The 10,007-nt window shown below is 54.9% G+C and overlaps 1 protein-coding gene across 1 annotated transcript; it reads right to left on the reverse strand.

Annotated features, from left to right (window-relative positions):
• Positions 1 to 388: 388 nt before the first annotated feature.
• LOC139242165 (dolichyl-diphosphooligosaccharide--protein glycosyltransferase subunit KCP2-like) lies at positions 389 to 9,008 on the reverse strand (the record flags this gene model as incomplete). The annotated part of the gene is made up of 3 exons (XM_070870258.1): positions 389 to 647; positions 5,775 to 5,841; positions 8,945 to 9,008. Coding segments are annotated over 3 exons (246 nt in total), but the record flags the coding sequence as incomplete, so codon positions are not given.
• Positions 9,009 to 10,007: the final 999 nt, after the last annotated feature.

Genomic DNA, 10,007 nt, shown 5'->3' on the forward strand with positions numbered 1-10,007 from the left:
CAGTACTGAGGGAGCGCCGCACTGTCGGAGGGGCAGTACTGAGGGAGTGTCGGAGGGGCAGTACTGAGGGAGCGCCGCACTGTCGGAGGGGCCGTCTTTCAGATGAGACGTTAAACCGAGGTCCCGTCTGCCCTCTCGGGTGGATGTAAAAGATCCCGGGGCCACTATTGGAAGAAGAGCAGGGGGAGTTCTCCCCGGTGTCCTGGGGCCAATATTTATCCCGCGTGAGGTCAGGAAAGGCGCGAGAGAAACGCAAGGTCTGCCTCTGTTGGATGATTCTGTACGTGGATGAGCAGCTCCAACACCGGCACATTTACCGCACAGCCTGGCGCCACCCCCCTGCCATTCCGAGACTTGCCCGCGAGTCAGAAACCAGCCCGACTCCGTCTTAAGAAAATCAAACCGGTCTTTATTGCGGGAACGATGTGCGTCGGCTGTGGGCGGGCGAACCTTTCCCCGGACTCCCTCCGCTCACGGAGATGGGACCCCGGAGCCCCGAATCCACAAGAGGGCGGAAAAAAAAACAAACCGCTCAGTTCTTCTTCTTCTTGGGCGTCTTGGCGACGAGGACGGGTGGGGGTCCCGCCTGGTACAGGGCGGCCGACAGCCTGTTGACGTAGTAGAGGCCGATCATCGAGAAGATGAAGCTGTGAGGAGAGAGCGAGACACATCGACGCCTTCCGTTAGCCCTGGGAGCAAAGGTCGCGACCCCCCACCCCCCCACGCTAGGGTCACAGGTCGTGCTGACTGTAAGTACCCCACACACCCCAGAGATGGGGGTCTCCCTTCACGGAATCCTGACATGCTTTTAGAAACGTAGAAAATTGGGGCAGGAGTAGGCCATTCGGCCCCTCGAGCCTGCACCGCCATTCAATATGATCATGGCTGATCCTCTATCTCAACACCAGATTCCCGCTCTCTCCCCATACCCCTTGATGCCTTTTGTGTCTAGAAATCTATCTCCCTCTTAAATATATTCAGTGACTTGGCCTCCACAGCCTTCTGTGGTAGAGAATTCCACAGGTTCACCTCCCTCTGAGTGAAAACATTTCTCCTCATCTCGCTCCTAAATTTCCTACCCCGTATCCTGAGACTGTGACCCCTTGTTCTAGACTTCCCAGCCCCGGGGGAAACATCCTCCCCGCATCTAGTCTGTCCAACCCCGTCAGAATTTTATACCTTTCAATGAGATCCCCTCTCATTCTTCTAAACTCCAGTGAATACCGGCCCAGTCGACCCAATCTCTCCTCGTACGACAGTCCTGCCCTCCCAGGAATCAGTCTGGTGAACCTTCGCTGCACTCCCTCTGTGGCAAGTATATCCTTCCTTAGGCAAGGAGAGCAAAACTGCTCACAATACTCCAGGTGTGGTCTCACCAAGGCCCTGTGTAACTGGAGTAAGACATCCTTGCTCCTGTACTCAAATTCTCTTGCAATTGGACTGTGGAAGCCATCAGCCAAGTGCCAACACACATCGCCGGGGGCAACCGGGCGCTGTTGGGGCTGGGAGCCCTTGGTTGGCTTGCCCGGCAGGCATCAAGGGGTAACATAGAAACATTGAAAATAGGTGCAGGAGCAGGCCATTCAGCCCTTTGAGCCTGCACCACCATTCAATATGATCATGGTTGATCATGCAACTTCAGTACCCCATTCCTGCTTTCTCTCCATACCCCTTGATCCCTTTAGCCGTAAGGGCCACATCTAACTCCCTTTTGAATATATCTAACGAACTGGCCTCAACAACTTTCTGTGGTAGAGAATTCCACAGGTTCACAATTCTCTGAGTGAAGAAGTTTCTCCTCATCTCGGTCCTAAATGGCTTACCCCTTATCCTTAGACTGTGACCCCTGGTTCTGGACTTCCCCAACATTGGGAACATTCTTCCTGCATCTAGCCTGTCCCATCCCGTCAGAATTTTACATGTTTCTATGAGATCCCCTCTCATTCTTCTAAATTCCAGTGAATATAAGCCCAGTCGATCCAGTCTTTCTTCATCTGTCAGTCCTGCCATCCCGGGAATTAGTCTGGTGAACCTTCGCTGCACTCCCTCAATAGCAAGAATGTCCTTCCTCAGATTAGGAGACCAAAACTGAACACAATACTCAAGGTGTGGCCTCACCAATGAGGTGAGCCACAGCCCTGCAGATTTCAAACATGCAAAGTGATACGTTTTGGCAGGTAGAACGAGGAGGGTCAATATAAACTAAAGGGTACAATTTTAAAGAGGGTGCATGAACAGAGAGACCTGGGGGCGGTGTGTGGACAAATCGTTGAAGGTGGCAGGGCAGGGTGAGAAACGGGATCCTGGGCTTCATAAGTAGAGATATAGAGGAGAGAAGTGCGGAAGTTATGATGGACCTCTTATAAATCACTGGTTCGGCCCCAACTGGAGTATTGTGGCCAATTCTGGGCACCGTACTTTTGGGAGGATGTGAAGGCCCTTGGGGCGGAGGAGGTTGACCAGAATGGTCCCGTGGGATGAGGGCCTTCAGTTACCTGGAGAGACTGGAGAAGCCGGGGTTGTTCTCCTCGGCGCAGAGAAGGTTACGGGGGAGATTTAATCGAGGGGTTCACAATCACGAGGGGTCTGGACAGAGTTGATGGAGAGAAACTGTTCCCATTGGTGGAAGGGTCAAGAACCAGAGGACACAGGTCTATGGCGGCTTGAGGGATAACCTTTTTAAAGCAGCGAGTGGTTAGGATCTGGAATGCACGGCCTGAGAGGGAGGCGGAGACAGACTCAATCATGGCTTAGAATCAGAGAGGTTTACGCCGCGGAAGGAGGCCATTCGGCCCATCGTGTCCCGCGCCGGCCGACAAAGAGCCCCCCGGCCTAATCCCACTTTCCCGCTCTCGGTCCGTAGCCCTGTAGGTTACGGCACTTCAAGCGCACATCCAGGTACAGGCAACTCTCGGTTATCCGCACACGGATCCAATGGGAAACCATTGTAACGGGATTTAAAATTTCAGCCTGGGAAGGCATGGGGTTTTAATTGTTATAATGTCAATCGCTCCAACGGAGAAATCGTTTACTCGGCAATCCCCGAGGGACCCGGACAATCGAGAGTTGCCTGTACTTTTTAAATGTGGTGAGGGTTTCTGCCTCTACCACCCTTTCAGGAAGTGAGTTCCTGACCCCAGTGGGATTAGTTTGGGATTGATACAGGGCTATGGGGAGAGAGTGGGGCAGTGGGATTAGTTTGGGGATTGATACAGGGCTATGAGGAGAGAGTGGGGCAGTGGGATTAGTTTGGGATTGATACAGGGCTATGGGGAGAGAGCGGGGCAGTGGGATTAGTTTGGGATTGATACAGGGCTATGGGAAAAGAGCGGGGCAGTGGGATTAGTTTGGGATTGATACAGGGCTATGGGGAGAGAGTGGGGCAGTGGGATTAGTTTGGGATTGATACAGGGCTATGGGGAAAGAGCGGGGCAGAGGGAGTAGTTTGGGATTGAGACAGGGCTATGGGGAGAGAGTGGGGAGGTGGGATTAGCTTGGGGATTGATATTGGGCTATGGAGAGAGAGCGGGGCAGTGGGATTAGTTTGGGGATTGATACAGGGCTATGGGGAGAGAGCAGGGCAGTGGGATTAGTTTGGGGATTGATACAGGGCTATGGGGAGAGAGCAGGGCAGTGGGATTAGTTTGGGGATTGAGACAGGGCTATGGGGAGAGAGCGGGGCAGTGGGATTAATTTAGGGATTGAGACAGGGCTATGGGGAGAGAGCGGGGCAGTGGGATTAGTTTGGGGATGGACACAGGGCTATGGGGAGAGAGCGGGGCAGTGGGATTAGTTTGGGATTGATACAGGACTATGGGGAGAGAGCGGGGCAGTGGGATTAGTTTGGGGATTGACACAGGGCTATGGGGAGAGAGCAGGGCAGTGGGATTAGTTTGGGGATTGATACAGGGCTATGGGGAGAGAGCGGGGCAGTGGGATTAGTTTGGGGATTGAGATAGGGCTATGGGGAGAGAGCGGGGCAGTGGGATTAATTTAGGGATTGAGACAGGGCTATGGGGAGAGAGCGGGGCAGTGGGATTAGTTTGGGGATGGACACAGGGCTATGGGGAGAGAGCGGGGCAGTGGGATTAGTTTGGGATTGATACAGGACTATGGGGAGAGAGCGGGGCAGTGGGATTAGTTTGGGGATTGACACAGGGCTATGGGGAGAGAGCGGGGCCAGTGGGATTAGTTTGGGGATTGATACAGGGCTATGGGGAGAGAGCGGGGCAGTGGGATTAGTTTGGGGATGGACACAGGGCTATGGGGAGAGAGCGGGGCAGTGGGATTAGTTTGGGGATTGAGACAGGGTTATGGGGAGAGAGCGGGGCAGTGGGATTAGTTTGGGATTGACACAGGGCTATGGGGAGAGAGCGGGGCAGTGGGATTAGTTTGGGGATGGATATAGGGCTATGGGGAGAGAGCGGGGCAGTGGGATTAGTTTGGCGATGGATATAGGGCTATGGGGAGAGAGTGGGGCAGTGGGATTAGTTTGGGGATTGAGACAGGGTTATGGGGAGAGAGCGGGGCAGTGGGATTAGTTTGGGGATTGATACAGGACTATGGGGAGAGAGCGGGGCAGTGGGATTAGTTTGGGGATTGAGACAGGGTTATGGGGAGAGAGCGGGGCAGTGGGATTAGTTGGGGATGGACACAGGGCTATGGGGAGAGAGTGGGGCAGTGGGATTAGTTTGGGGATGGATATAGGGCTATGGGGAGAGAGCGGGGCAGTGGGATTAGTTGGGGATGGACACAGGGCTATGGGGAGAGAGCGGGGCAGTGGGATTAGTTTGGGGATGGACACAGGGCTATGGGGAGAGAGCGGGGCAGTGGGATTAGTTTGGGGATGGATATAGGGCTATGGGGAGAGAGCGGGGCAGTGGGATTAGTTTGGGGATGGACACAGGGCTATGGGGAGAGAGCGGGGCAGTGGGATTAGTTTGGGGATTGAGACAGGGCTATGGGGAGAGAGCGGGGCAGTGGGATTAGTTTGGGATTGACACAGGGCTATGGGGAGAGATGGGGCAGTGGGATTAGTTTGGGATTGAGACAGGGTTATGGGGAGAGAGCGGGGCAGTGGGATTAGTTTGGGATTGACACAGGGCTATGGGGAGAGAGCGGGGCAGTGGGATTAGTTTGGAATTGACACAGGGCTATGGGGAGAGAGCGGGGCAGTGGGATTAGTTTGGGGATTGATACAGAGCTATGGGGAGAGAGCGGGGCAGTGGGATTAGTTTGGGGATTGAGACAGGGCTATGGGGAGAGAGCGGGGCAGTGGGATTAGTTTGGGGATTGACACAGGGCTATGGGGAGAGAGCGGGGCAGTGGGATTAGTTTGGGGATTGAGACAGGGCTATGGGGAGAGAGCGGGGCAGTGGGATTAGTTTGGGGATTGAGACAGGGCTATGGGGAGAGAGCGGGGCAGTGGGATTAGTTTGGGGATGGACACAGGGCTATGGGGAGAGAGTGGGGCAGTGGGATTAGTTTGGGGATGGACACAGGGCTATGGGGAGAGAGCGGGGCAGTGGGATTAGTTTGGGGATGGACACAGGGCTATGGGGGGAGAGCGGGGCAGTGGGATTAGTTTGGGGATTGAGACAGGGTTATGGGGAGAGAGCGGGGCAGTGGGATTAGTTTGGGGATGGATATCGCACAGAGCTGGTACAGACCTCGATGGGCTGAAAGGCCTCCAGCTGCACAGTGTGATTCTACGACTTGTGCTGGCACGGCGAGGGGGTACCGGGACTCGCGTGAGGATATGCAGAGACACTCACCAGGTTGTGACGCACACTCGGTGGATCAGCGCAGAAGCAAAGAGAGACAGCAGGAGGCACACGGCAACTGAGGAGGGGGAAAACGAAGGCGGCAATTAGTGTTTTGAGCAACCCCAGCACTCACAAATTACCCCGTGATAAGGTGTCCGTTGTTATTATTGAAGTCATTCAAGGCCGCGCTGTTTAAGGTGGCAGTGTAACAAAGAGCCCTGACCTGCCGCTGCTGTTCTCTTGGGGAGCAGCGGGAGCTGGTGTAGCAGGGCGACGGCAGCGAAGAGTGATGTCATCAAGATGCAGGCCGCTGATTGGAGCGTGGGCAGGTGCAGCAAGAGCAGCGAGGTCGGGGCGAGAGAGCAGCGAGAGACTGTAGAGGGACGTGATCAGGGCTGCAAGATCCTGCAAACCCCCTGGGAGGACAGACGCACCAACGTTAGCGTCCTCGACCAGGCCAACATCCCCAGCATTGAAGCACTGACCACACTCGACCAGCTCCGCTGGGCGGGGCCACATTGTCCGCATGCCCCCAGACACGAGACTCCCAAAGCGAGCGCTCTACTCGGAACTCCTTCACGGGCAAACGAGCCAAAGGTGGGCAGAGGAAACGTTACAAGGGACCACCCTCAAAGCCTCCCTGATAAAGTGCAACATCCCCACCGACACCTGGGAGTCCCTGGGCCCAAAGACCAGTCCGCCCTAAGTGGAGGAAGTGCATCCGGGAGGGCGCTGAGCACCTCGAGTCTCGTCGCCGAGAGCGTGCAGAAACCAAGCGCAGGCAGCGGAAGGAGCGTGCGGCAAACCAGTCCCACCCTCCCCTTCCCTCAACCTCTGTCTGTCCCACCTGTGACAGGGACTGTGGCTCTCGTATTGGACTGTTCAGCCACCTGAGAACTCACTCAGGAGTGGAAGCAAATCTTCCTCGATTCCGAGGGGCTGCTTATGATGATGATAGCTATACCCCAATCCCACCAAGAGTACAGCCCATTTTTCGGATGAGACGTTAAACCGAGGCCCCGTCTGCCCTCTCGGGTGGATGTAAAAGATCCCGGGGCCACTATTGGAAGAAGAGCAGGGGGAGTTCTCCCCGGTGTCCTGGGGCCAATATTTATCCCTCAACCAACATCACTAAAACAGATGATCCGGGTCATTCTCACATCGCTGTGTGTGGGAGCTTGCTGTGCGCAAATTGAGCTGCCGCGTTTCCCACAATACAACAGTGACCGCACTCCAAAAGTACTTCATTGGCTGTGAGGCGCTTTGGGACGTCAGGTGGTCGCGAGAGGATCGATAGAAATGCAAGTTTTCTCTCCCCATACTGCACATGTCTGTGCGCTCCCAGTTTGCCACGACCGCTGCACGTTTTGCCGAGCGATTGGTGGGAGAGTGCCGCCGGTTCCTGGCGAAAGGGTGGTGGGCACCCAGCCTGGCTCAGGCCCAATTCCACACACGGCCCTTTCAGCCAATGGGAAGAGGAGCACTTGGCTCCCGTTAGCCAAGAGGTGAAGGGGCCATGTCCTGTCTACCCTCCCCGCCTGCATTCCGACCACATGTCCACAGCATAACTAAAACCTGCCTATTGTCATCTCCATAACTGCGCTCGTCTCTGCCCCCTGCCTCAGCTCATCCGCTACGGGAGCCCTCATCCCAAACTGATCCCACTGCCCCGCTCTCTCCCCCTATCCCTGTATCAATCCCAAACTAATCCCACTGCCCCGCTCTCTCCCCATAGCTCTGTATCAATCCCCAAACTAATATCACTGCCCCACTCTCTCCCCATAGCTCTGTATCAATCTCCAAACTAATCCCACTGCCCCGCTCTCTCCCCATAGCCCTGTATCAATCCCAAACTAATCCCACTGCCCCGCTCTCCCCCCATAGCCCTGTATCAATCCCCAAACTAATATCACTGCCCCGCTCTCTCCCCCTATCCCTGTATCAATCCCAAACTAATCCCACTGCCCCGCTCTCTTCCCATAGCCCTGTATCAATCCCCAAACTAATCCCACTGCCCCGCTCTCTCCCCATAGCCCTGTATCAATCCCAAACTGATCCCACTGCCCCGCTCTCTCCCCACAGCCCTGCATCAATCCCCAAACTAATCCCACTGCCCAACTCTCTCCCCATAGCCCTGTATCAATCCCAAACTAATCCCAATGCTCCGCTCTCTCCCCATAGCCCTGTGTCAATCCCCAAACTAATCCCACTGCCCCGCGCTCTCCCCGTATCAATACCCAAACTGATCCCACTGCCCTGCTCTCTCCAGACTATTCCATCGCACTCCGGGCTGGTCTCCCACATTCTACCCGACATAAACTGGAGGTGATCCAAAGGTCGGCTGCCCCCGTGTCCTAACTCGCACCGAGTCCCGCTCACCCATCACCCCCTGTGCTCGCTGCCCCGTGTCCTAACTCACACCAAGTCCCGCTCACCCATCACCCCCTGTGCTCGCTGCCCCGTGTCCTAACTCGCACCGAGTCCCGCTCACCCATCACCCTCTGTGCTCACTGCCCCGTGTCCTAACTCGCACCGAGACCCACTTACCCATCATCCCCTGTGCTCGCTGCCCCCGTGTCCTAACTCGCACCGAGTTCCACTCACCCATCGCCCCCTGTGCTCACTGCCCCGTGTCCTAACTCGCACCGAGTCCCACTCACCCATCACCCCCTGTGCTCGCCGACCTACATTGGCCCTCGGTTAAGCAACGCCTCGAGTTCAAAATTCTCCATCCTTGTTTGCAAATCCCTCCATGGCCCTCGCCCCCTCCCTATCTCTGTAATCTCCTCCAGCCCCACAACCGCACCCCCCCCCCCCCCCAAGATCTCTGCACTCCTCTAATTCTGCCCTCTTGATTATAACTGCTCAACCATCGGCGGCCGTGTCTTCAGGTACCTGGGCCCTGAGAGCTCTGGAACTCCCTCCCTAAACCTCTCCACCTCGCTCTCCTCCTGAAAACCGACCTCCTTGACCCAGCTTTCGGTCACCTGCCGTATTTTCTTCTCATGTGGCTCGGTATTTGTTTTGTCCTAAAACATTGCTGTGAAGCGGCTTGGGACAGTTTTACTACATTAAAGGCGCTATATAAATACACGTTGTGGTTGCAGCCACAACAGCCCAATCTAACTCGATACTGAACGGCGTTGATACCTGTAATAAGAAGGGACGGGGCGACTTACTTTCTGGGAATATCTTGGCCTGGAACCCTTTGCCAAACACCACACATTCCAAGTTGTTAAAGGCCTGGATTGGAAAGGTTAAAGGAGCAATAAAATTGTGAATTGGAAGAAATAGCTTGCGACTCCCCAAAAAAAAGTCTCTTCGGACTGGCGTTAGAATTGAAGATTGATTCCGCGGTACAACAGCTAAAGCTACTTGGAACACGTGAACATCAATAACGGAGAACAAACCTCTGAATGGCCCGTCTGACTGCAACCGTGGGGGGAGGGGGGGGGGTGGCTAAGGACAGGAGAGACGGGCCGTCAGAAGGTAGAAACAGGGAGGACGTGAGCAGGAGGGTTTGGCCCCAGAGTTCATTCGGTTGATTCCGGGGATGAGGGGGTTGAGTTGTGAGGAAAGGTTGAGGAGGTTGGGCCTCTACTCATTGGAGTTCAGAAGATTGAGAGGTGATCTTATCGAAAGGTTTAAGATTATGAGGGGGCTTGACAAGGTGGATGCAGAGAGGATGTTTCCACTGATGGGGGAGGCGAGAACTAGGGGGCATGGTCTTAGAATAAGGGGCCGCCCATTTAAAACTGAGATGAGGAGAAATTTCTTCTCTCAGAGGGTTGTAAATCTGTGGAATTCACTGCCTCAGAGAGCTATGGAAGCCGGGACAATGAATAAAAGGCCCAACGTGACGGCAGTCGGGAGCAACGTCGAGGAGGTGCGTGGAGAGGCGTGAGTCCGGGGTCGGCGAGAGGCCTATAGAGGCCCAGCTTGTGCAGCTACAGGGAGAGGGCAAAAAAGAAGTAGAATGAAACAGAAAGGTGACGTCACAGCCAAGGGGGTAAGTGATCGACTGGTGATTGGTGAGTAGTTTTTCTTTTTTCTCTTCTATAACAGTGAGTAAACTTTAGCAGTGTTGTTGGCAATTTAAGTGTATCTAAGGGTTAAGTCATGGCAGGAGAGCTCGGTCACGTGATATGCTCCTCCTGTACCATGTGGGAACTCAGGGACACTTCCGGTATCCCTGACGACTACGTGTGCAGGAAGTGTATCCGCCTCCAGCTCCTGACGGTC

Source organism: Pristiophorus japonicus, unplaced genomic scaffold, assembly GCF_044704955.1.
Source record: "Pristiophorus japonicus isolate sPriJap1 unplaced genomic scaffold, sPriJap1.hap1 HAP1_SCAFFOLD_1238, whole genome shotgun sequence".
Lineage (NCBI taxonomy): Eukaryota > Metazoa > Chordata > Chondrichthyes > Pristiophoridae > Pristiophorus > Pristiophorus japonicus.